Source organism: Malaclemys terrapin, chromosome 1 (genome assembly GCF_027887155.1).
Source record: "Malaclemys terrapin pileata isolate rMalTer1 chromosome 1, rMalTer1.hap1, whole genome shotgun sequence".
NCBI classification, from domain to species: domain Eukaryota; kingdom Metazoa; phylum Chordata; order Testudines; family Emydidae; genus Malaclemys; species Malaclemys terrapin.
The window spans coordinates 134,630,710-134,656,208 of record NC_071505.1 but is presented as its reverse complement, the minus strand read 5'-3'; the positions used below and the strand labels follow the sequence as shown (position 1 = coordinate 134,656,208).

The 25,499-nt window shown below is 49.7% G+C and overlaps 2 protein-coding genes across 3 annotated transcripts in view; one reads left to right on the top strand and one right to left on the bottom strand.

Annotated features, from left to right (window-relative positions):
* ITFG2 (integrin alpha FG-GAP repeat containing 2) overlaps positions 1-7,208 on the top strand; it is a 37,242-nt gene extending 30,034 nt beyond the window's left edge. Inside the window, exon 13 of the mRNA XM_054039757.1 lies at positions 6,742-7,208. Within this exon, the coding sequence (XP_053895732.1) occupies positions 6,742-6,743 (2 nt within the window). The 3' untranslated portion in view covers positions 6,744-7,208. The remainder of the gene's footprint in view (positions 1-6,741) is intronic.
* Positions 1-25,019, bottom strand: part of NRIP2 (nuclear receptor interacting protein 2) — a 32,370-nt gene extending 7,351 nt beyond the window's left edge. Inside the window, exons 1-5 of one of the 2 annotated variants that reach the window (XM_054039777.1) lie at positions 24,368-25,019; positions 12,225-12,404; positions 3,510-3,592; positions 2,417-2,544; positions 1,170-1,222 (exon numbers count right to left, since the gene is read on the bottom strand). In XM_054039777.1, the coding sequence (XP_053895752.1) occupies positions 1,170-1,222; positions 2,417-2,544; positions 3,510-3,592; positions 12,225-12,404; positions 24,368-24,598 (675 nt within the window). In that variant the 5' untranslated portion in view covers positions 24,599-25,019. Of the gene's footprint in view, positions 1-1,019; positions 1,223-2,416; positions 2,545-3,509; positions 3,593-12,224; positions 12,405-24,367 lie in introns of those variants that run through there. The other variant, XM_054039769.1, reaches the window with a different exon arrangement.
* Positions 25,020-25,499: the final 480 nt, after the last annotated feature.

The following is a 25,499-nucleotide window of genomic DNA, read 5'->3' as shown; positions in this document are numbered from 1 at the left end:
CTGTCTACCCCACCCTGTGCACCTGGTTCTGTCTCTTCCCCTCCCTCCAGTTCACGGAGCCATTCAGCTCTCAGCCTAACACCATCCCACTCATTGAGTGACACTCAGTGCCCTTCCCCATTGCTTTCCCTTCCCCCATTGCGCCCTGCTTCCATCCTCCACTTTCCCACTCAATTTCTACACTCCCATTCCTGCCTCTTCCCAGCCCCATCTTCTCCCCCCCATTGGAATGGTCACCCCCATTTACCTGCCTCCTCTATCTTTGCTGCCTCCTCCTTGCCAATCTACAAGGCCTTCTCAGGCCTTAGCATGGTTATCATTTGGGCTTCTTTCTGCTTCCCCTCACTCCTGGCTTCTCCTTCTGTAGTTCTCTCTGTTCTGCCTGCAGGACAGGGGCTCTCCCAGCCCAGAAAGCATTCCTTCTCCTATGGAGCATTTCTCTGATGTTTTCAGTAAGGAAGGCTGTGTATGTAGGTGTTTAATGGTTCATGCTGGAGAGAGCTTGCCAGCAAATCGAGACAGGGGGCTTTCTTTTCAAGCTGTGTTAGGATCTAAATCACAGGCTGTGATTCTGGGTCATTTAGTGATCAGCATCCACCAGAAGGGAACGGCAGGCATAGATGCTCTCTGCTCCTGGGTTCTGGGCCCTACTCTGGGGGAAGGCAAAACCCTTGAGAGAGATTTCCCAGCTGAGTCCCCCTCCACAGAACAATTCCAAGTCTAAGCACTCCGTGCATGGATAGGTCCATCCTCCTGCATGATGGAGACTGGAAGGGATTCTTCAAGCTCCAGCAAAGATGCTCTCAGGAAGGGGTTACTTTTGAGAGATGAAATCTCTTCCCACCATGTCCCCTAGCAGAGCGTTTCCCCGGCTCTACAGTTTCTCCCATCAGGAGAGGGAGAAACTGTAGATCTCTGCCATGGGGCTGCACAGGGCTCTAGCCACTGCCTGATCCAATAAGGTTTTAAAATGACAGGAAAGGGGTTCAATACTCATGCCAGCTAAGAGCATGCTGCAGTCAGAGATCAGAAAGCAGGGTGGCCAACACCCTGGCAAGTTTAACCATCAGCATCACATGCTTCCTGCAGCCCCAGCTTGGGGTCTCATTGAGACGTGCCACCACACCTACATTATGTTCAGATGCGATGAGAGGAAACCCATTCCTTACCTTGAGAGTCAGCAGAGTCTGGAGGCCGAAACAGAACTCCAGCATTTCATCATCTGGGGAAACAGAGAGGAAGTGGGTCAGGCTCAGGCATAGGTGTTTTCTGACAGTCTCCCTTACGCAGCACCTGAGTGACTGCCTTATACCCATGGCTGGAACTTGCTATAAGTTATCAAACCTCTGGCACGTATAGGGTCAGCATGCTAGGCACAGCAGAGTGTGGCCACTCCATCTTCCCAGACGCCTGAACGTCATCCTTGCCACAGCTGCAGCCTGCAGGGGTTAAGTGCTACTCTACCTGTCTATGCTCCTATAGACAACCAGCCATCAGAGAGGCCAGAGGAGCAGTCCAACTCTCCCGCGCAGAGAGGAGACAGAACCAAGGGTGAGGAGAACCAGAGAGGAGAAGGGGACGAGAATAAAGTGAGCTGGGGTCAGGAGAGGGAGAGAAACCAGAAAAGATGGAGGAATGGGTGTGGCAGGAGTACAGTGAGGAGGGCAAGAGACAACAGAGGAGCATGAAGAGGAAGGGCACTGGGAGTAAATCAGCAGGCTGAGGAGAACGGGACAGAGAGAGGCAATGGGAGAAAAATCAGGGATGAATGAGAAGACAAATAAAATGGGGGAGAAGGGACGGAAAGAAGAATCAATCTCTTATTTTTGTTGTATGCAGAGATTCACATGCCTGGAAAAAATGCAACCTCCCTGCCACCCCCTCCAATGCCTATTAAATGGGCTTCATTCCCCATGGCCCCTCCCAACAAGATTCTGCCTCTGGACACTGGCGGGGGCTCCCAGACTCCTCTACAATACATTTCTGCAGCCGAGGACAATGATACAGAGACATCCATGGACCCTAGGAGGAACAGATCTCCAGACACATTCCATCCAGTTGGAGGCAGTAACACACGTGCTCTCTTTCAGTCTTCCCTGCCCCCTGGGAATTGTACATGGAGCAGGACAAACTAATCAGTCTGGGCATTTTTAGGAGACAAAGCGAAATGGCCCACAATGGGGCTGCATCATCTCCACTGCCCTTCAGCCAGTGCCCCCATTTGCCAGCATCTCCTTGTGGAGGGGGACACAGCAAGATCAAAGCCTCTGCATTGTACACGGGACTGTGCCTTGGCCCAGCCCCATGGGCCATGTCACCTTCCCCTCCACCCCTGCTCCTAGATGATCCATTTAGGTGTGCTCGGCAAGAAGGAAGAAGAGATCTGGGAAGGGGGAGGAAGCTCTGCTGGGCTCACCCACAACCAGCGCTGAGCACACCACCGTCTCCTGGCCAAGCTGCACCTCCACACACTCCACCTGGCCAATGACACTAGGGACAGGAAGGGAAAGATCCCCATTGCCAGCATCGGACACTTCCTCCAGCCTGTGAGACACAACGGATGTTACTGCCTGAAATGAGCATGGGCAAAAGAACAATAGATGCTCCAACTAGTTAGGGGCACTTCACAGTCTCTTTGGAACTGGCTTGCAAAAGAGAGGGGATCTCACTCATATAATGGGGATGTCAGGAGCCAGATTCTCCAGGGGTAACCCACAGACACTATGGGGCTGGGTTCCCCTGAGCAGATGCAAAGCATCAGCTGGTCATCTTGGGATATACAGTATCCACAACCAAATTGTTACTCCTCTGCCAATACCCCTCAGTCCTGCCCTGCAGCCCCCCTGCTATTCCAGCCCTGGGCTCCCCACACAGTTCTGCCAATGCCCCTCAGTCTTGCCCTGCAGCCCCCCTGCTATTCCAGTGCTGGGCTCCCCACACAGCTCTGCCAATGCCCCTCAGTCTTGCCCTGCAGCCCCCCTGCTATTCCAGCCCTGGGCTCCCCACACAGTTCTGCCAATGCCCCTCAGTCTTGCCCTGCAGCCCCCCTGCTATTCCAGCCCTGGGCTCCCCACACAGTTCTGCCAATGCCCCTCAGTCTTGCCCTGCAGCCCCCCTGCTATTCCAGCCCTGGGCTCCCCACACAGCCCAGCCAATGCCCCTCAGTCTTGCCCTGCAGCCCCCCTGCTATTCCAGCCCTGGGCTCCCCACACAGCTCTGCCAATGCCCCTCAGTCCTGCCCTGCAGCCCCACTGCTATTCCAGCCCTGGGCTCCCCACACAGCTCTGCCAATGCCCCTCAGTCCTGTCCTGCAGGCCCCCCCCCCATTATTCCAGCCCTGGGCTCCCCACACCCTAAGCAGTCGGGTGTGAATGCAGGAGTTCCCGATGTGAATGGGAGTTGGGGTATGAGTGCAAGTGGTAATTTCAGATTCAGAGTGAGCACAGTTTTTAATGCCCAATTCCTTGTTTTCTATCCTACCCCCAATCTCTTCTGCCCCAGGCTCTTACCCCAGCCGTTTCAGACAGCTCATGGAGATGAGGTTTTGCTGGCAGCCAGTGTTAACAGCAGCTCTCAATACCTGACCTTGGCACTAGAAGAAACATAAAGGCAGGTTAATACAGGCTTAAACTGACACAAACCCTACACAGAACCCCTGGCAATAGTGTGAAAATCCCTAAAAACTAGTGACAAAAGGACATTAGAAGGTTTGGGGTTCAGATGAGGATCCACAAGTTGGGGTGCTCTTGGGAACCCATGGAGGCCCCAGCAAGACTCTGTGAACCCTGCCCCACCAGCATCTTCCTCTATTTGACTTCTTACAGGAAGCCCAGTAACCTGCCCCCCCTCTCCCTTTCTGACATCTTTAGGGAAGGATGATGGGTCTGCTTCCATCTCACTGTAGCATCATCCCTTGTTTCACTCTCTCTTCTGCCTACCCACTGAGCCCCCAGCCACATTGTCTTGCATTCTCCTGCCACAAACTGTACTCTTGTTTGCTATCCCCCTGGAGCAGATTCTCTCTTTTCCCTCCAGCTCTAGTTCCTGTGAGTACCAGGACAGGGTCAAAGGGAAGAGACGGACTGCCCTGCCCTGGAACCACTGCAGCATTCAGGAATTAGAAGGGGACAGACTCCTTTCCTATTTTACCTCCTCTCCCCTCTGCACTCAGCCAGGGAGCACAGGGGAGCAGTCACCATTTGTCTCCTGCTCACTCCTCCCCACAGCCCTTTGTGGCATTGCTTTCTAATGTTGAGGCAGTAGCAGTTCTCAGTACTTGGGAGGGGACTGTAAAACCCAGGGCTGCCAGGAGCTGTGTGGATTGACACTGGAATCAGTAGGGAACATGATCAGAGAAAGATGGGACAGAATCACAGAACATAGTGAAGGAAAAGATGTATTAGCTCCATCCAGTCTATCCATCTTGCCCCCAGCCAGTGCAGGCCTGTATCCAAGGCCTTGTCCAGGACTCATTTTAAATGAGCCAAGTGATGAAATTTCCCCCTTTCCCTTAGGAAGACTCTTCTATAGACCAACACATCTTGCTGTCATGAAAATTTCCCATATATTTCGCCTGCATGTTAATTTTCTTTAGTTCACTGTGTGAGCTAGTGCTGTGGGCAGGGCCGGCTCTACCTTTTTTGCCGCCCCAACCGGCAAAGCAAAGGAAAATAAAAAAGCGGCCGCAGCAGTGCCGCCGAAGAAGAAGAAATGAAAAAGTTGCCGCCGAACTGCCGCTGGAGAAGAAAGAAGAAGCTGCCACCGAACTGCCGCCGAAGAAGAAAAAAAAGAAAAGAAAAATCGGAGTGCTGCCCCTTCAGATTTGCTGCCCCAGGCACCTGCTTCCTTAGCTGGTGCCTAGAGCCGGCCCTGGCTGTGGGCCAGCTGGAGACAACAGCAATCCTCCCAGAGCTCCCTTTAGGGTGGGGACAGCTCTGTACTATCTCCAGTGCAGCATTGCCCAGTCTAACCCTGAGTACAACACTGGTAGAGATCTACTGTTCATTAGAATCTGTGCCACGGGAGCTAATGGAGAGAAAAGGGTTAATGAAAGGGAGTGTTCATTATTTCCCGATTTCTAAAAATCAGAGGGGTAGCCGTGTTAGTCTGTATCCACAAAAACAATGAGGATCTGGTGGCACCTTAAAGACTAACAGATTTATTTGAGCATAAGCTTTCGTGGGTAAAAACCCCACTTCTTCAGATGCATAAAAAGTGGGTTTTTACCCACGAAAGTTTATATCCAAATAAATCTGTTAGTCTTTAAGGTACCACCAGACTCCAGATTTCTAAACCAACTCTTTCCAAGCTTGTTATAGAGACTAATCCTCCCGGAGGGCTAACTCCAATATGAGATTTCATTTTGAAAACAAATGGTCAGTGAGTTGTCAGAGAGAGAGAGGAGAAAATAGTGAGGCTGTGAGGGAAAAATACAAGCATCTAAAATGGGGTAATAAAATAAACAGCAGTCAGTACCTCAGAGACTTAAAAGTATTAGTGATGGACTCAAAACAATGTGTGCACAGAGAAGACCAGAACTACTGAAACTGGAACCCTCCAACCTATCTTGATGAATAGCTCCCCTTCTAAACATCCAGGTATGTTTGAAGTAAATCAGTCCAGGGAGTTTCAGTTACAAAGGCTTAAATCTGGCACGTTATCCACTATAATCTCCAGTTACAATAATAAACACACGCAGTCCTTACATAGCACTTTTCACTTCAGGATGACTTACAAAATATTAGCTAATTAATCATAACACTCAGCACTTCATAAATATTAACTATTCCTCACAACGCCCCAGTGAGGCAGGTAGATTAAGTGACTGGACCCAGGTCATAGAGGGTGTCAGTGCCAAGCTAGATCTCAGGGGCTCCTGACTCCCAGCATGATGCTTATCCCGTTTACACATGCCTTGTGCTAAGCAGTCATTTGGCTGTTAGTCAGGAAAACACTGGTGTCCTGCGAGGGAATGGGTTTGGAAGGTGCTGAATGGAGAACATAAAGCTCTATAGCCCAAGCCCAGCAGCAACATGCCTGGAATATAAAACAAGGCAGAGAAACCAGCCCCAGAAGTGGCTCAAAGCACCAAGTCTAGCAACCAGTGCTTTCAGTACACGCTAGCACAGAAGTATCCCTCTTATCCCAGCTCCTGTGCAAATGAGCAGCCCTATCTCATGCTGCCGAGCAGCCAGGCCTGTTCTCTCCTTGTGATGAATTTCATGCATGAAAGGACTGAGAGACCCAGCCAAGCTGCTGCCTATTCAGAGCACAGACCCACTCAGCTGTACTCCATTCATGCTCACCTCCTGCCTCTTTGTACACAATGGACATGGGTACATGGAGTAGGATGTTAAAACCTCACAGAATGAAGCTAAAAGCCCTCCTGCAGGCTGACATGGCTGCTTCCCTAGAAGCTACTGCTGACAGTTAGTTCACACAGGTCCCAGACCTCCCAACCCACTGAGGTTAAGCATCAGAATGGGCTGTATCTTGTGCCCGGTAGAGGAGCCCACTCTCCAATTTGCTCATTCCATCTCCCACAGCCCCCCTCAGGTCATGGCAATATCTGCCTATGGCAAAAACTAGTGCCCTAAACTTAAGGCAGCTGGAAAGAGGACAACACTGAAATGGGAAGAGCCAACCATCTGTCCCTGCTGTGAACACTCACAGAACTGGACTGTACCCAAAAGGCCAAGTTCTGACCCCACCACATCTAAATTTCTCTCTTTTTGCCTTTAGAACACTGAAAAGCTGTCTCAGCCACAGAATGCTCACTGAATGGGGTGTACATGAAACACTGGCACTCCCTCCCCCTCCCAGGATGGGGGGGGAACCTTATGTTAAGGAAGGAAATGGGATAAAGCAGGAGGTGAAAAAGTGTGTTCTAAAGGCATCTGCCTTCACATATATTATACCAAACTGTGGCACAGGGGAGATGGTGCTGAATCCTGCCTCCTGACTGGCTAGTAGGGTGCACAATGCTATCCTTATGATGTGTCATGTATACTACAATAAAGACCAATGACTGTGAAGATTGCAACAGGCTGGCAGCATTTGGCTGAAACATTCCATCCCATTAATAGGTGTTGATGTTGCTGGGAAAGGGTTAAATGGGTTCTGCTGACTAACTGAGGCAGATAGCTCATTTCTCCATCCAAGATAAAAGGGAAATGGGAGTGGCTTTCTAGGAACAGAGGATCTAGGGTGTGGGCTGAGCCATCCTGAAAGAGGAACCCTAGGAGCAGCCAAGCCTCTGAAAGAGGCTTGAGCTGCACTTTATGTAATGTTATGATTAATTGCTTTATTAATAAAATCAAACTCCAGGAAGGAGTGAGCTTTTGCCATTACACACGGTATGGTTTTGTTTTAGAGCAGTTGCTTAGAAAGTTAACTATTCACTAATGTCCACCAGATCAGTGATGTTTCTAAGGACTGGACTGTTTCCTAACTGTCTCATGAACTCATTATAAACCAGAGGATAATTCCTGCCCTAGAGGAACCCCTATTGATAACACAGTCTGGGTGAAAGAGCAGGTGATGACTACAAGCAGACCTGGGTTTCGAGCCCTTCCTCATAGTTATTTATGTAAGGAGATTGTTGCCCCCTTACTAACACTCAGTGGGGGTGTTTTGGTTGCTAGCTCCCAGCACTGAAAGGGGAGGGGTCGATGGGAAATCAGGAGCCTGAGACTGACAGTCCCCAGGAACAATGGGGAGAGGCCAATTCTCCAGATCAGCCTGATTGACAGGGCGGGCAGGCTAATCAGAGAGTCAGGAGGCCAGGGGGGTCCTGTCCTCTGTGTGAACTGGAATTGCCTGGGTCAGACAGAGTGGGGCCGAGCTAAGGAGAGAGCAGGGGCCTGAGCTAAGCTGCTGGGAGCAGAGCTGCAGCCCCAAAGCCAGAGCACAGCCCAGAGAGAGCCGACCTGTCCTGGGGGCAGAGCTGCAGCAACCAGAGCCAGAGAGGCCAGAGAAGCAGCCCAGGGAGCTGGAGGCAGAGCAGCAGCAGCAGCAGTGGTGCTGAGGCAGAGTGGAGCTGGGGCTGGAGCTGGAGCAGTCTGGAGCTGGGTGCGGTGAGCAGCTGGGGAGAGGAGGGGGACCCTGGGCAGTGGGCCCAGCACAGGGAGACACCTCAGCCAAGAGGCTCTGCAGGCCAGACTTGGAGGGGGATCGTAACCCTGTCAGGGCGGGGGCGACACTGGGAAAAAGGGTCCTGCCGCCTAGAGCCTGAGAGCATGTGGCCACCGCCAGAGCAAGTGTCAAACCCGCGGCGTCTCTGCAGCACAGCCAGGGCCTGAGAAGGAGCCTGGGACCTACAAGGAGCAGACTGTGAACGGCCCTGACATTCCAGAGACACTGTTTGTGATGTTCCCTGCCACAGAGCGGGGTGATGTGTTTTCCTTCAACCTTTCCCATTTTTCCTTATTCTTTTTTAAAATTAATTGTTAATTAAACAACGCGTATTTGCTTTACATTGTATGAAATGATCAGTGGGTCAGGGAGGTGCCCAGTGCAAAGAGAGTACCCCAGAGTGGGGACACCCTAGCCCCTGTCCTGGGTGACCACAGCAGGGTTGGGGGTCGAGCCCCCCAGAAATCCTGGGCCCAGCCTTGTCGGGGTTTACAAGGACTCTGCCAGACAGGAGAGTGGAAGGGGAGCCCTCAAGGGCAGGGAGGCCTCTGGGTAAAGGAAGTGGGAGCGAGGAATCAGATCCTTTCGCTAGCCCACTTCACCGGGGTAGTGCAGAAGCCAGGAAAGTTCCCCACAATAGCGGGACCATTCCCCTGCTTACGTTTAGAACACCTGGTCAAAAAGAGACTCTGGCGGCTCCAGTCAGCACTGTTGACCGGGCCATTAAAAGTCTGGTTGACACAGGCTGGCAGGCTCCCTACCTGGCTCCATGCAGCTCCCGGGAAGCAGCGGGCATGTCCTTACGGCTCCTAGGCAAACGGACGGCCATGGGGGCTCCGTAGGCTGCCCTGCCCTGAGCGCTAGCTCCGCAGCGCCCATTGACCGGGAACTGCAGCCAATGGAAGCTGCGGGGGTGGCGCCTGCCGGCAGAGGTGATGCACAAAGCCCCCTGACCCCTCCACCTAGGAGCTGGAGGGACATGCCAGGCATTTGTGGGAGCCACCTGAGGTGAGTGCCGCCTGGAGCCTGCATCCCAATCCCCTGCCCCAGCCTTAAGCCCCCTCCTGCACCCCAAACCCCTCATCCCCAGCCCCACCCCAGTGTCCGCACCCCCAACCGGAGCCCTCACCCCCTCCCAACCCCCTGCCCCAGCCTGGTGAAAATGAGTGAGTGAGGGTGGGGGACAGCGAGCGATGGAGGGAGAGGGGATGGAGTGAGTGGGGCTGGGGCCTCAGAGAAGGGGCAGGGAGCAGGGCAAGGGTGTTCGGTTTTCTGTGATTACAAAGTTGGCAACCCTATTCAGAATTACTACAAAACTTTAAATCTGCAGCTATCAGATGCCATTATTATTTATTCAGTGTTTATTAACCAAATTTCCAGGAGGGGAGGGACTTTTTAAGAATCAATCATTTACAAACAGCTATTTTTGCAGAAATCATGTCAGTTTCAAAGCCAGCCAGCGGCTTCCATCAACTGAGCTCTGTCTTGTGGCTGCATCACAAGCTCAGCATAGAGGAAAAACAGCCTCACACTGTGGGCTCCTTCAGCGTCTGTTTCCAAATGAACAATACACAAGCCCTGGTACAAAAATAACATCTTGCTTTTGGTGTGCAGATGTCAGTCACATGACTGACTTTCCAAAATGCTTTGCAAAAACTGCAGCTGGCAAACGGTGTGATGAAAAAGGGGCACTTTGCTATAGAACTGTATGAAGAACTCGCATAAATCAAATAAACAGAAGCCACAATGACTCTGCAGCAGAAACTATGTGGATTGGACACTGTCTGCGATCTCGGGAACCAACCAAGGCCCTAAAAGCAATTCAGTTGCCTTAGAGTGAAAATAATGGTAGAGTGAGGATCCTCACCTAGTAATTACCATTGACTAGCTGCAGTCAGCTTTATTTCCAAGTATATGCCAAGTACTGCAGCCCAGTGACATTATGGGGACACACGTCACCACCACATAATATTCTGTTTCCTTGCTCGGGTCTAACCTATAAAGAGCAGCTCTGAGCTGAAGAATGAGTTTCTCACAGACAGAATTTCTTAAGAACAAAATCACAGCTGGCAATAAGTATTTTTCCCAGACCTTACTACTTACATAGAACCTGCAGCCTTCTGGTGACTCCCTCTAAAGCTACAACAACTGTTTCCATGCACATGTTTTTATCCCTGAAGTGAATTAGAAAAGTTGCAGGACCAAAGGAAACGTGTACATTTCCTCTTGAGGAGTTCCTATCTTAAGGTGGGAACACCAGAAAACTCTATGAATAATACTTGACTACCAGTAAGTAGAACAAAACAGGCCTGACTACAACAGTCTTCAGCACTTCAGAGTCATTGATGTGCAGGGGTTACAGATTCTCTGGGGTTTTCATGGAAATTCAGACTGCCCCTCACAGGATGGCCTGGCCCTTAAAGGACTCAGCCTCATCTGTACCTTATCAGATGCCTTCCCCCAGGTGTTGGGCTTTAAGGCAGATACAAGGGAGTTGAGAGGGGAAAGGAGACCTGCAAGGAAGGGGTGCCTATGCCCAGGGTTAGGGATAGAGTTTTGGGAAAGCACTGTTGAGCCCAACAAGTCGCTGAAGAAACTGTGGAGCTGGGACAGACTCCATTTAAACCAAAGTGATGTTTGAACTGAGATGCTGTTTTAATAATCCAGACCCCAAGAAAGGGTGTTATTTAACTTGCATGAACGCCTGGGTGCAGTCCTTGGGAAGCCCAAGAAGGGAAACTGAGGCAATGGCAGGGTCTGACACCAAGGTTGGTAAAAGACCCCATTACGTGTTGCTATGGCTGGATTTCCCTTCCTGACACCTGTCCAGCATAAGATCAAAAAAATTCCACTATCATTCTCTATGGAAATACACAGACTCTATGATGTTAAAATAATCAAACCCCTTTATTCACCAAATTGAGGCCTTGACTAACTTGGGGCTTTAGCAAGCAGTTTAGCTACCCATATATAGTCCAACAGCTCAAGCCATGACTTTATACCAGTGCAAGTCACAGTTTGCTCTATTGCATTTATGGCAGCATAGCTACTCCAGTTGCTAAAACCCAGCGTAGATAAGGCTGAGTATCTCTAACAGCAATAGCCTGAAAACAAAACAGACAAATAATTAGTTACGTGGGCCTGAGATACTTGGGTCTAAACTTTCCAGAAGATGGTGTGTACATTTGTATACAACTGTGGTACCTGATTGTGCTAACTGGAAGTGCAAAGATATGCACATTTTACCAAAAGTCTTGTCTTTGAATACAAGCATACTAAGGGATTTAAAGCTAGCCACTGAAACTTAAATGTAGCTTTAAAGTGGATTTTCATATACTAGTCACCTAAAACTTACCAAAAACTGGATCTATCATCTGTGTGCTATCCAATACCTTTAATCACATAGTGTTTGACACAGTTGAATGGTCGTGCGGCAGACATACGTGGACACCCTTTGGACTTGCTTCAGAGCTTGCAAGGGGATGCTGGGGGGTGCTATCTTCAGGATGACCTTCTTATATGGAACAATTTAAGAAGAAAGGCACTACAGAAGCTAAAGTAATACCACCTCCGTGGAGCTGTTTAATGTTTGTGGGTTCAACTGAATGAAGAAATCTTCTGAATCCTTACTAATTGCTCACATACATTAGTCAAAATACAGCAGTAGGTGAGCTTCCTGCTCCATGGGAGAAACCAAAATAAAGTAGATTCAAATTCAAGCAGGGAACACATAGCTGTTCTGACGAGCATACGAAAGAAAGAAAGAAAGAAAGAAATCTGGCCACTGTCAGAGAGAAGATCCTGGACTGAATTGACTCTGGGGCTGATCCAGTCTGGCAATCGCTAGGAGACAGAGAGACACAGAAAAAGGGATGAAGAATGGCAGAACTGGAGGGAGAACAGAAAAGTAGCACCTCCACTGCTTGGGTCATTTGAAATGAGACTGGACAAAAGCACGAGAGAACAGCTCGTAGCTACCACTCTGGTATTGGCTCCCTGGGAGTGGAGCAGATGGGACCCAGTGAGTATTTTCTATCACTAATATCAGTGAGTGTATAAAAGTGGCACTGTATACTTGCAGAGGTCCTTACCTTGCAGTGTATGAGCAGGGACACAGTCTCTTTCCTTCTGTCGTTCTCTTTCTTTTCTGCCCTGTCATCCTTGTCCTTCACCAGTGGGGATTGAACCCATGTGGTATATTCCCTGCTCTCCCCCCGCAGCTTGTTCAGATTCCCCTCCAGGAGGCGCCGTTGTACCACACTGTGTGGCTGCTGTCTCCACCACAAAGAAAAAGGACACTCTCAGCAAGGTATTGGGCCAGGTTCCAGAAAATCACCACTACTGCCAGCAGCTCCATTGGCCTGGGGAAGCAGTCTGCAAATGCTCTTTGGACCTGGATGATCCACTTACTCTCAGGGGCAACACAGGCCATGAGTGTCGGAAATGTCCTTCTCAGTCTCCACCCCAGCCCCATTGCCTCTTCCACACAGTAGCATCTCCCCGTAGTTTGTCTACTTCAAGTGCATCTCAGACAGCAGCCCTTGCTTTAAAATTAAATGCAGTTGACTGGTTATCTGTGCCATGTCCTCTCCAGCGTGGCCTTGTCTCTGGAGATCTCAGTGCAATCATGACAGGAGAAGAGCCTCTTGCCACACCATCTCCCAATACATATCCAGTCCCACAGTCAGGCAGTCTCACACGCCTCACACCCATTTACCTCCACACGTACTCTACAAGACATGGACATGCAGACACACACAACCCAGCACTATCACACTCTGTGATGGGGCATGTACCCACATGGGCAACGCAAGAGTTAACGGGAGACAGAGAGCACCTAGAGTATCTGGTTGCATCTGGAGAGTGGACCAGGCCTAACTGAAGATGAAGCCCAGCTGCGGGAAGAACTGGGTAGTACTCATAAAGGAAGGAAGCCCTGAGGAGAAGGGGGCTGTAGAGTGAGAAGGGAAGAGCTGGTCAGCTTTTTGCTAGGGTGTGGCGGAAGGGCTGGGAGAGAGGCAGCTATACAGTAAGCCTAGGGATGGGGCAGGCTGTGGGAAAGGGTCTAAAGGAAGAACAATGTAGGAAGAAGTCCAGGGAGGCATCCGAGGTAGCAGACCTTTACTGCTTGCTATGGGGTCCCTGGACTGGAACCCAGAGGAGAGGAAGTGCCTGGGCTCCATTCACTACTGGTCCACTGGAAAAGGTGGTGTGGCAACACCTGAGGCCAAGGGGAGAAGGACTGTTGAGTTGGATCTGGGAGGCATTGCTCTGCATGTGAGTGGGAGGACAGGCCTGTAGAGGCCAGAAAGGGGTGAAGAGTCTGGCAGAATACCCCTGGGTAGGGGTGAAGAGTGACATTTGAGTTAATTGGACTCTTTGCCTGCCCTGTAGGGGGGGCGGGAAGTAGCATAACTTGGCCGGAAGGAAGACCACTGCAGAGCCAGAGAGGTTCTTGGCAGGGGTGCTAGGCCATGCCCAAAACTAGGGTGCTAGGGGTGAGTCCACTCTTCCAAACATTCCATAGAGTGACACCCACAGCATAGCCTGGGGATGCAGCACAGAGGACACAGTAGGATACAATATGTGCCTCAGAGAGACGTCTGGGTGTAGGGCTGTAACTGGGGCAAGCGGGGCAGCCATCCATGGCATAAATTGCAGGATGGAAAAATGGGGATTGGAAGAAAAAGGTGGTTGTGGTGGGAAAACATGCTTGCTTGCCCCCACTGATGGCATATAACAGTTGATGGGGGGGGGGTATAATTTAAAGTTTTTTTGGGGGGAGTATGTGACTGCCCCACTAGGCTGACTAGATAGCAAGTGTCAAAAATCAGGACAGGGGGTGGGGGGTAATAGGTACCTATGTGAGAAAAAGACCCAAAAATCAGGACTGTCCCTATAAAATCGGGACATCTGGTCACCCTATGCCCCACAGAGGTTTTCAGACTGTGGGGTGTGCTCCCTGGGAGGTGGGGTGCAGAGCAATGTTCAGGGGGTGTGAGCAGTAATGCTGGGGGATGAGCGGTGATGCCAGGTGGGGTTGGGGGAGGGAGTACCACCTGCATCCCCTGACTCACTTCAGTGCGCCACCCAGCCTGTCGGCGTTGGGGTGTGTGTGTGTGCATGCAACCAAAAAAATCTAGGGGGCCATGTAACACTGTGTTCCCCCCACACACACACACATCACCTCTGCTCGTCCTGGGTGCTAAAAATGCCTAGTTACAGCTCTGTGCGGGTGTCTTCCTCCACAGGCTTACCATAAACAGAGTTTCTAGGGCATTTTAAGGCCTGCCCGGCAAAAGAGACCCTTCTCCCTCCCAGCAGTGGCAGGATGTCTCACCTCCTGCAAGGGGCAATGGCAGGAGGGCTGCTGGAAGGCCATAAATTATTCACTCCTAAGGGGAGCAGCTGCAGCAAAACCACTAGCCAAGTACTTCTCCTTATCCCCTTCCCTTCAGGATAGTAGCAACTTCTCCTCCTCCTCTTCTGCTCTGCCTGGGCAAAGGAGGGGGTGGGGAAGATCTACTTGACACTTGTCATACAACATTTAATACCTCGGTAGGTGGTGATGACTGCTGCTTCCAAAGGGAGCTCACTTCACCATCAGCCAGCTGCTGAAGTCCTCACCCAGTGTTTACTCGGTCCCTATGTAGGGACTGTAAGGACTGAGTAAAATCCAGAAATCAGGGCAACTAATCTGTGGTTCTGCCTGCTGTCCACATGCTGGGGACTATAATCCTTCAACCTGGGATCTGATGATTCAGACCTGGTAAGGGAGATCTCAGTCATAGCTCCCTAGATGAGAGAAGGGCTACTGGATCTGGCCAGGCTGCCTCTCCCTAATGACCGGCTGCTTCCACCTTCCTCTAAAATATCCAACTCTCTGATAGTGGGTGTTTAGGCCTGCAGGCTTTTTTACCACCTTGCAGTGACTCTCCGAGGAAAAAGGCCTACCCAATCCATCTACCTACAAGGCCAAGATACACTGTAATAATATCCTTACAGAGAACATATCCCTCTGCATCCCATTAGTTGTCAATTTTATCTTGACCATAAGGCTATGTAAGACTTTAGATTAAACCTTAAATGGAGCCCACTGTAGCTCTGATTTATCAGCTTCCCCAGTGATTAGAGCAAGAGACTTGCTTTCTATTCTGGGGTCTGCCAATAACGCACTGTGTGGTCTGGGGCAAGACATTCAACCCCATCTGTGCCTCAGTTTCCCTACCCATAAAATGGGAAGGATAATAGCTTTGTAAAGTGCTTTGGGATGAAAAAAACGCCATCTAAGGACAAAGAATGAAAGTAATTACACCCTTCTACCCACCCACCCTGCATCCCAGTCTACAAGCTAAAAGGGAGGTCTGCTATTTCATTTTATTCTCTAAATACTCCAAGCTCAGCGTCATGAGGTTTTAGACGATAACCCAATGCCAGTCAGGCTGCCAGCTAAGACTGGGGCCATGGGAAAAGGGCAGGGGGCGCCATATTCCCACCCTCTCTTCCCCGTCTACTCTCACACAGTCTGGCATCCAACAGGCTTTTCTCTCTCTCCCAGGGAACTTTCCCACAGGAAGAGCAAGCCCTCTCCAGCTGCTACCTCTGTTACTCAGGCCAGGAGAGGGTCAAGCATTGATATGGGGAGCTAAGCTTTGGGACAGCAAGGGCATCTGTTCTTCTCTGTCTCCTGCATCACTGAGGAGAGATGGGAATGAAGAGGAGACAGGACAAGAAATGCAGCACGAGAGAGTAGTGGAGTGGAGAGATGGTGAGTTGAGAGGTGCGGTGAGGGGAGGAAGAAGGCCCTGCCAGGGAAGCTTCCTGCTCCTGGGATGGTTGGGCAGCGTTCCCTGTGGAACCCGTCAGTGCTGCTCCTTAGCCAGCAGAAGTTGAAACTAGTTCAGTGAACTACGGCACACCCATTTCCCCTTGCACCTCCTGAACTGAGAGTCCCACCTTGACAGGGCCCGAGCTCCCAGAATCCCAGGTGTTGGGACTAGCAGCACTGCCCTGCCCAGCGAACACGCCTTAGCTGGGAATTCTGATTGCTAGCAATGATGTAAAACAGTTGCACACAGCTGAGTCTCACAGTTTTATCGCTCGTCTAGTTTTTCAGCTGCTGGAGTCATGTGATTACTTGAAAATCTCAGCTTTCTTTTCTCTGTTTTAAAATAAATTTCTAGCCCTCCTGTTTGCAGAGAGAAGCTGAAAAACCTGAAGCAAGTGCACCCTAAAGGCTCAGAAACCAGAAGGCAAAGATAAACATTCCAACCTTTATTATTTAAAGAAATCTCAGGATTTTTAAGCTAGTCTTGATTTTTAAGTGCTTGGGATCGGTAAAACTGAAACATACGTAAGAATGTCCATTCTGGGTCAGACCAATGGTCCATCTACCTAGTATCCTGTCCTCCAACAGTGGCTGGTGCCAGGTGCTTCACATATAGAGAACAGAGCAGGGCAACTATTAAGGGATCCGTCCCCTGTCGTCCAGCCCCAGCTTCTGGCAGCTAGAGGTTTAGGGACATCCTGAGCATGGGGTTGCTTCCCTGCCCATCCTGGCTAATAGCCATTGATGGACCTATCCTCCAGGAACTTCTCTCATTCTTTTTTAAACCCTGTTATACTTTTGGCCGTCACTACAATCCCTGGCAATGAGTTCCACAGGTTGACAATGCATTGTGTAAAGAAGTACTTCCTTTTGTTTGTTTTAAACCTGCTGCCTGTTTATTTCATTAGGTGACCCCTGGTTCCTATGTTATGTGAAGGGCTAAATAACACTTTCTATAGGCACTGACTTTTATTTTTCCCCAGGGGTGCTCCACCCCAGTTCCACCCCAAGGCCCCGTCCCCACTCTACCCCTTCCCCCAAGACCCTGCCTTCACTCTGCCTCTTCCTGCCCCTGCTCCGCCTCCTTCCTGAGGCCCCACCCTCGCTCCGCCTCTTCACACCCCTGCTCCAACCCCTCCTCCAAGGCCCCCACCCACTCACCGCTTACTGCTCTCTGCCTTCCCCCAGCTGACAAACAGCTGTGCCTGATGGGTGCTGAGCACCCACTATTTTTTTTTCCATGAGTGCTTGAGCCTCAGAGCACCCGTCGAGTCAGCGCCTATGACACTTATTCACGTCCTCCACATCATTCACAATTCTATAGACCTCCAGCGTATCCCTCCTTAAACATCTGTTTTTCCCAAGTTGAATAGTCCCAGTCTCTTTAATCTCTCAGATGAAAACTGTTCCGTACCCATAATCATTTTTGTTGCCTTTCTCTGTACTTTTTTCCAATTCTAATATACCTTTTTTGAGACGGGCTGGTCAGAACTGCACGCAGTATTCAAGAGGTGGGTGAACCATGAATTTATATACAGGCAATATGATATTTTCTGTCTTATTATCTATCCCTTTCCTAATGGTTCCTAACATTGTTAGCTTTTGTGACTACGACTGCACACTGAGCAGAAGTTTTCAGAGAACTATACACAATGACTCCGAGATCTCTTTCTTGAGTGGTAACAGCTAATTTAGACCCCATCATTTTATATGTATAGTTGGGATGATGTTTTCCAATGTGCATTAGTTTGCATTTATCAACACTGAATTTCATCTTCCATTTTCTTGCCAAGTCACCCAGTTGTGTAAGATCCCTTTGTAATTCTTTGCAGTCTGCTTTGGACTTAACTTGGACTTGAGTAATTTTGTATCATCTGCAGACTTTGCCAGCTCAATGTTTACCCCTTTTCCAGATCAGTTATGAATATATTGAGCAGCACTGGTCTCAGTATAGATCCTTGGGGGACCCTGTTATTAACTTCTCTCCACTGTGAAAACTGACCATTTACTCCTACCCTTTGTTTCCTATCTTTTAACCAGTTACTGATCTGTGAGAGGACCTTCCCTCTTATTCCATGACTCCCTATTTTGCTTAAGAGCCTTTGGTGAGGGACCTTGTCAAAGGCTTTCTGAAAATCAAAGTACACTATATCCACTGGATCACGACCTGGTCCACATATTTGTTGACCCCCTCAAAGAATTCTAATAGCTTGTTGAGGCATGAGTTCCCTTTACAAAAGCGGTGTTGACTCTTCCCCGACATATCATGTTTCATCTATGTGTCTGATGATTCTGTTCTTTACTATCGTTTCAAACAATTTGCCTGGTACTGAAGTTAGGCTTACCAGCCTGAAATTGCTGGGATCGCCTCTGGAGCCTTTTAAAAAAAAATCAGTCACATTAGCAATCCTCCAGTTATTTGGTACAGAGGCTGATTTAAGCAATAGGTTACATACCACAGTTAGTAGTTCTACAATTTCATATCTGAGTTCCTTCAGAACTCATGGATGAACTCCATCTAGCCCTGGTGATCTGTTACTGCTTAATTTATCAGTTTGTTCTAAAACCTCTACTAACACCTCCATCTGGGACAGTTCCTCAGATTTGTCACTTAAAAAGAATGGCTCAGGTCTGGCTCACATCCTCTGCAGTGAAGTCCGATGCAAAGAATTCACTTAGCTTCCCTGCAAGGGCCTTGTCTTCCTTGAGTGCTCCTTTAGCACCTCTATCATCCAGTGGGCCCCACTGATTGTTTGGCAGGCTTCCTGCTTCTGATGTACTTAAAAAAGTTTTTGCTGTTAGTTTTTGTGTCTTTTGCTAGTTGCTCTTAATTCTTTTTGGCCTGCCTAATTATACTTGACTAGCCAGAGTTTGTTTCTATTTTCCTCAGTAGGATTTGATTTCCAATTTTTAAAGGATGCTTTTTTGTCTCTAACCACCTGTTTGTTGTTTAGCCAGGATGGTTTATATAGTTTGAGTCCCTATTATGATGTTTTTAAAGCATTTCCATGCAGGTTGCAGGCATTTCACTCTTTTGACTATTCCTTTTAATTTCCATTTAACTAGATTCCTCGTTTAACTTTTTGAAGTTAAATGCTCCTGTGGTGGGCTTCTTTGGTATTTTAACCCCTACAAGGATATTAAATTTAGTTACATTATGGTTGCTATTACTGAGTGGTTCAGCTATATTCACCTCTTGGACTAGATCCTGTGAACCTGTTAGGACTAAATCAAGAATTGCCTCTCCCCTTGTTGTTCCAGGACTAGCTGCTCCAAGAAGCAGTCATTAGTGGTGTCTAGAAGTTTTATCTCTGCATCCCCCCGTGAGGTAACATGTACCCAGTCAATATGTGGATAGTTGAAATCCCCCATTACTACTGGGTTTTCTGTTTTTGTCGCCTCTCTAGTCTCCCTGAGCTTTTCACAAGCACTGTCACCATCCTGGTCAGGTGGTCGGCAGTATATTCCTACTGCTATACTCTTATTATTCAAGCATGGATTCTATGGTACTGTTTGATTAATTTAGGATACACTGATCCTTGGTACTTGAGGTGTCTGTGGGGAGGTGTATTTTGGGGTGCTGGCAAAGTAACACCCCACTGTGAACTTTTCTATGACATCAAGATCTCTCAAACTCTGCAGGGGAGAATCTGCCCCATGGCACTTATTCACCTCCCATGATCCAGGAGAGAGTCAGAAAGGAGATCAGGAATGAGACAGAGGTGCATCTGTAACCCGCACATCTCCTGGGTTTGGTGTTCTGTCCCATCTAGTGGCACCAAGACCACTTAGAGAGAGAGATTAATGAGTCTGCTCTACAGCCTTAGCTAAAGGCCATATGGTAGTAGAGGCTCACACACTGGCCTCCAGAGGCCCCAGGTTCGATCCCGCCCACCGACGACCAGGGTCTGTCAGTGTTACACACGGGGCTAGGACATGACTGAATGGAGATTCTGCCCTCAAGCTGGAATGCACAGAATGCTGCATGGCCCTACCAGCAGTGATGCAATGTGGCCAAGTGGATAGACACCCAGGTCTCCTGACTCCATTCCCAGGTTGGCTATTGGCCAGCTGTGTGCCCTCAGGCAACTCACTTCACAGCTGTGTGCCTCAGTTTCCCCATCTGTAAAATGGGGCTAAGATGCTGACTCCTTTGTAAAGTGCTTTGAGATTAAAAACGCTATATAAGAGGTAGGTATTATATTATCATTGTTATTTCCCTGTCTGTGGTACCATGATGACCTACAGAGTTCACAGTGGGTGATCATTTTCAGCCAAAAATACATCTTCCCACAGGCACGTGAAGTACCTGGGGCTGCTGTACGTTTCACATCGCTCCAGGAGATCTAAGATTTGCTTTTCCTCTCGCCCCGTGTAGCGGGTCGAGCACTCACTGCCACAGTGGCTCCTGCTGGTCGTCTGGGAATTAGCTCATTCCAGCACTCAGAGCGCCTCCTGCTCGTCGTGTCCCTCCCGGACCCCGGAGGCCCTTACCTTGGGGTGCTGCCCCACAGCACTGCCCCCACACTCTGGGTCTCCCTTCCTGGGGAACCCCCTCCCCCTATGCCCACCTTGCCTCAGTGACTAGTGCCAGTCGTCCTCTAGCCTCCATTCTCTGGGGCAAACTGCAGTCTGTAATGGCCACTTATAATTGGCAAGGGGGTTGGACTAGCTGCCTCTGCCTATCCCCAGGCTGCACCTCTGCAGCCCCAGTACCTCCTTAAGCCCTTAACAAGGCCTCAGCCTGGGGAGTTGCCAAGCTGGAGCTCCCCAGCTCCTCTTGCCCTTCCCCAACTCTGCCCAGGGTACCCTGTGCTTCCAGGCAGCCAGGTCCTTCCCACTCCAAGGCTGGAGTGAGACTCTCTCCAGAGAGAGAGAGAGAGACTGCCTGCCTTCTGGCCCAGCAGCTCTTTTATAGGGCCCAGCTGGGCCCTGATTGGCTGCCTCCCTGCCTTCTCTTATTGGCTCTCAGCCCCAGCCCTCTCCAAGGGCTGGCTTTTAACCCTTTCAGGGACGGAGTGGGGTGACCGCCCCGCTACACCCCAGTATAAATCAGGAGTGCCTCTATTGAAGTTAGTGCAGTCACACCAGTGTAAAACCAGAGTGAGTGGAGAATCAGGCCCTAGAGCTGGTTAACTAGTACAGGAAGAGATTCACAAATATTTTCACATAAACAGTGAGTTCACCACCACAGTTACTGGTGGGGTCATAGTGTTCGTTGTTCAAGTATTCATACAACTGTTTTTGTTTGTGAGAATGGTCACGAATCCTAAAAGTTTCATGATTTTATCACAAATCACAACCTTTATGTCTGAAAGTTTGTATAATTTACTCCCTATTCACCTGTTTAAAAATTTCAGTCAGCCAATGGTGGATCAGATACAATAACGTGACTTAAGTGACCAATCAGGGTCAGTTCATGAACAGTTTTCAAGCAGAAAAAAGGCCTACGTTTGTCTGATGAACTGTCCATGAAAAGGAGTCAGTGCACAACCAGCCAGAATGGATCCTCTAGCTAGGCAGTGCTACAAGTTCCTAGACATGAAACTACAGCTAAAGTCTTACATTAGGCTGTAGGTTCTTCAGAGCAGGGACTGTATCTTCCTATGTGTTTGTACATCACACAGCACAATGCAGCCTCGATCTCCCTCTGGATGCTACCAGAATAAATAATCATGTCTGATGGATGGTGCAGGGGGAAGGTGTGAGACATGTTTCCCTATAGTTTCTACCCTCTGCTGACTCAGTAAGGAGCTGCCCTGAGTAGGCCAAGAGTGAACTCTCCCCATCCTCAGCAGCGAGAGGTTGCAGAGATATAGGAACGATAAGGAAAAAGGAGGGGTAGGTGATAACTAGATACTGCTCCCTGAGCTTAGGCTGTCAGCTGATCCCCTGTATCACATGGAGAGTTAGAGCGTGCCAAAGGTTGCTGATCCCTGCCCTAAGGTGTCGGCATGTACTGGTTCAAAGTGGGTTTTCCAGAGACTCAAACAAAGAAAAGGTTTTTTGATGTAAAAAGTTGAGCTTGGGCTAACACAGGCCCTTCATTTTGCTTCAGCAAATGGACAGGACCCTCTGTCCAAAGTGGGAGCCAGCACTTGCAGAAGGATTGGAAGGGGATGTTGGGTCCCATAAGGAAGATGGGCGACTCCTGGCATGTTTGTTAGTAAGCGCATAGGAACCTTATTGTCTTTATGTTTTCTCTGTGATACTTATTTTGTCCTTAAAATGTAGTCTGCTGAGAGAGAGCTGGGTGGTAACTTGTAATGGCTGGCACTGCACTGTTCATAGCCCTCTGGGAGAAAGCACAGCACAGGGGCTGGCCTGTAGGTAGACTGGTTTGCTGGGGATATCACAATGTAAGGCAGGGGGCCGTGCAGCCTTAATACCCCCCAGAAAGAAGGGAGTGGGACAAGGGTCCCTGTCAGAGACAGGTGATGGCTGGAGGCTGGAGACCTGACTGGGCACTCCTAGAGCGGACCATGGAGAGGAAATACAGGTGCACGTAGGTGTATGTTTATGACAGATTGTGATTTGGAGACGCTCCCTCATAAGGGACTGTGTTGTGTGGGAATTTGGAGATGTGCCCTGGAGGGGGACGGGGTCTTGAGAACCCAGGACTCTGTGCAGCAGTTCACTAGAGAGACACTCTGGTGTGTTTTATTAAAGCTTTATTCCTTTCTCATTCATTGGTTTATCATTTAATGAACCCCAAGATTGTTACAGTGCAGTTCCCTGAAACACTGACAGAGATCTCTAGGTTTCAAGGAGAGTCAGTGATGGTCCCTCTAGCCTGCTCCCCCCGGGGGCTGGAGCTGTCAGGAGATGCCCCTGTTGAAGGGTCACTGACTCACAGCTGTAACTCCCTCCATCCCAGCGACAGAGATGGTCAGTCCCAGTAGTGCCTGTGTAGCAGGCTCTCTGTGCGCTACTGGCCGGGGCTGGGAGAGCACAAATCTAGGCCCTAGAGTGCTGTTGATGCCCAGCAATGGAATTTCATGTGTTCATAACCAAATTGTAGGGCTGGGATGGCTTGCTTAAATACATGGGTGATGACAGCACTTTGGGAGCAGGGAGGGGTTTCCCATACTAGAGCCAGTAGCAGAGTGGACACCGAGGCTGATATGGTCCGAATGTGCGCTCTAGGAATCGCTGAGCAACTGACTCAGCCTGCGTGAGAAGGTGGTGAGGGATGGCCCAAAGCAGAGACACAGTTGAGTCTGACATGGTGCTGATCCCCAGCCAGCATATGGTGGGATGGTTGAGCCCAGGAGAATCAGAAATCAACAGAGAAATCAATATAAACCTGTGAGATTGATTTCCATGCAGCCTGGAATGCCCAGGAATTGGATTCCCCCTAATGCCCCGGCTCCCAGGCAAGACAGCACCATCACTAGTAACAGTAAGGCCTAAAAAGAGAGCAGTAAACTTAGAGGAAAATACCCCGCAGCAGAGATAGTTAACATAGTGCCCCGTACTTGCCAGGCCTAGGGGCTGCCCCACCTCACCAGCAATCAGATCACCTCAGAGCCCTTGATTTCTTTGGGTCTGGTCAGTGACTCCAGACAACTCAACCTACTTTTTGCAGGAGCCCTTATCAGTTTGGCAAAACAATCTGGAGCTTGCAGGGGAAAGGAGCTGGAAGCAAAGCCATGCACTCCACTGGGAAACAGGATTTCAACCCAAATCCCAGATCAGTTGTGGTACACTATGAAGAGCATTGGGTAGTGGGGAAAAGAGAGAGAGTGCAATGGGATGGGGAAGATGTACTTAATTAATCAGTGTGGTATCCCAAGGGAAATCATTCCCTGTCCTTGTTATACATACCCAGAGGAAATCATGCCTTGTCTCCAACTTCTCCCCAAACTGCTGGGGCACATCCGCTCACCCCCTGCTCTTGGCCCACCCCCACCCCCTTGGGGAAATGTGTCAAAGCAAATCCAAAATTGGGGAATTGCACTGAAAAGTGAAAAGTTTCAACACAAGACCCCAAAGTTTCAGGGATTGGTGGGTGTGTTTACTGCAGAATATGAGAGGGACCACTTCCGTATTAGATCATGCAGGTTCATGTCAGTCCAGCATGTAAACACACATGTAAAACATACACGGAATCCCCATACAAGTTACACATATTTGTTTACTGTGGGCTGTGAGCTGGATCTGCGAGCTAGGGGGAATCCCCTACCTTCTACTTCCTCCTGGCTATGGAGGGGGTTAGACTAATGAAGAAAGATGCAGAGAGCAGGGGACATCTCCTTTCCCTTCACCCACCCCAGCCCTATAATGACTCTCATGGGCTGTTTGTTGTGCCTGGACCTGTGATTCTTTCCCCACATTAGGGGGATGCCCTGGTATCAGTAGGAGGAGAGGAGCATCCAGTTCCAAACTGGGTCCCACTTGACTCACCAGATCCTTGGAGGTGCCCAGCCTCTTCAAGCCATCCAGGGGCAGCAGGTCAGCAGAATCCTTGTGCACAAACTGGGTGGCCTGTTTCAGGCGCCTCTTCTGTTGCAGGATGGCTTTATCCCGCAGCTCCACTTCGCGCTGCCTCCTGTCCGGATTCTGAGTGCCTTCGCTCCGCTTTTCCTCCCCATCCCCTGGCCCCACTTCCTGGGCGCAGGTCTCCCTCGTGCTCATGGTGAAGAGTCCAGCTGGGCAGGTCTTTCTTGGGATAGCAGAGGGCTCTGGGCTCCCTCTCTGTGCCTGTCTGCCCTCCTGTGACTCACTCGGGATCTCTGCTCTCCCTTGCTCCTTCTCTCATCTGTCTCAGCTATAACTGCCCCATCACTGTAGTACCTCGGCGCCCTTCTCTCTTTCTGGCTTTCCCCCTGTGCCAAGCTCCTTTCCTCCCTCCCTTCTCCTGCCCTGACTGCAGCTCTGCCTCCTCCACCCGGTGGGTCCCTGCTGTAGCAGAAAAAGCCCCACGTCAGAAATCAATTTCCATAAATTGCAGCAGAGACGGTAAGATGCTTCGGCTGGAAAAATCCAGCAGCAGAAGGATGGCCCTGCTGCTGGGGGTTGGACTCACCTTCCTCCTGCTTTGTCTGTGTGTGTGCACACACACTGTCCTGTTCCCCACTGGTACGCCACAGAGATTGTAAATCTTTCTGTGGCAGGCAGGCTGTGCTGCGCGGTGTCTCTGCCGGGGTTTTTGACGCATCTCAGAAAGTCTATTAATACTGGAGAGAACATACTTTGCTCTAGGAGATGATGCATTGCCTCCGTAAATGGGGGAGAGCTTTAGCCTCCAGGGTTCTGGCAGGCATGCCTAATCTCTCTCATTTGGATGGAGAGTCACACAATTGGGACAGTTTTTAAACCCAGCGCTGGAGGATTTTACTCTGCGTTTCCAATGAGACACAGAAGGCCTGCTTTTTCACTCTCACTGGTGTGACTGCATTGGGCCTGATTCTGATCTCACTGGAGTACTTCCACTGAAGTCAGTGCAGTTGTATACATGTAAAATCAGAGTGAGTTCAGTGCAGCTACTCCTGACTTACACCAGTATGAGATCTGAATCTTTTTTTTTAATTTCACC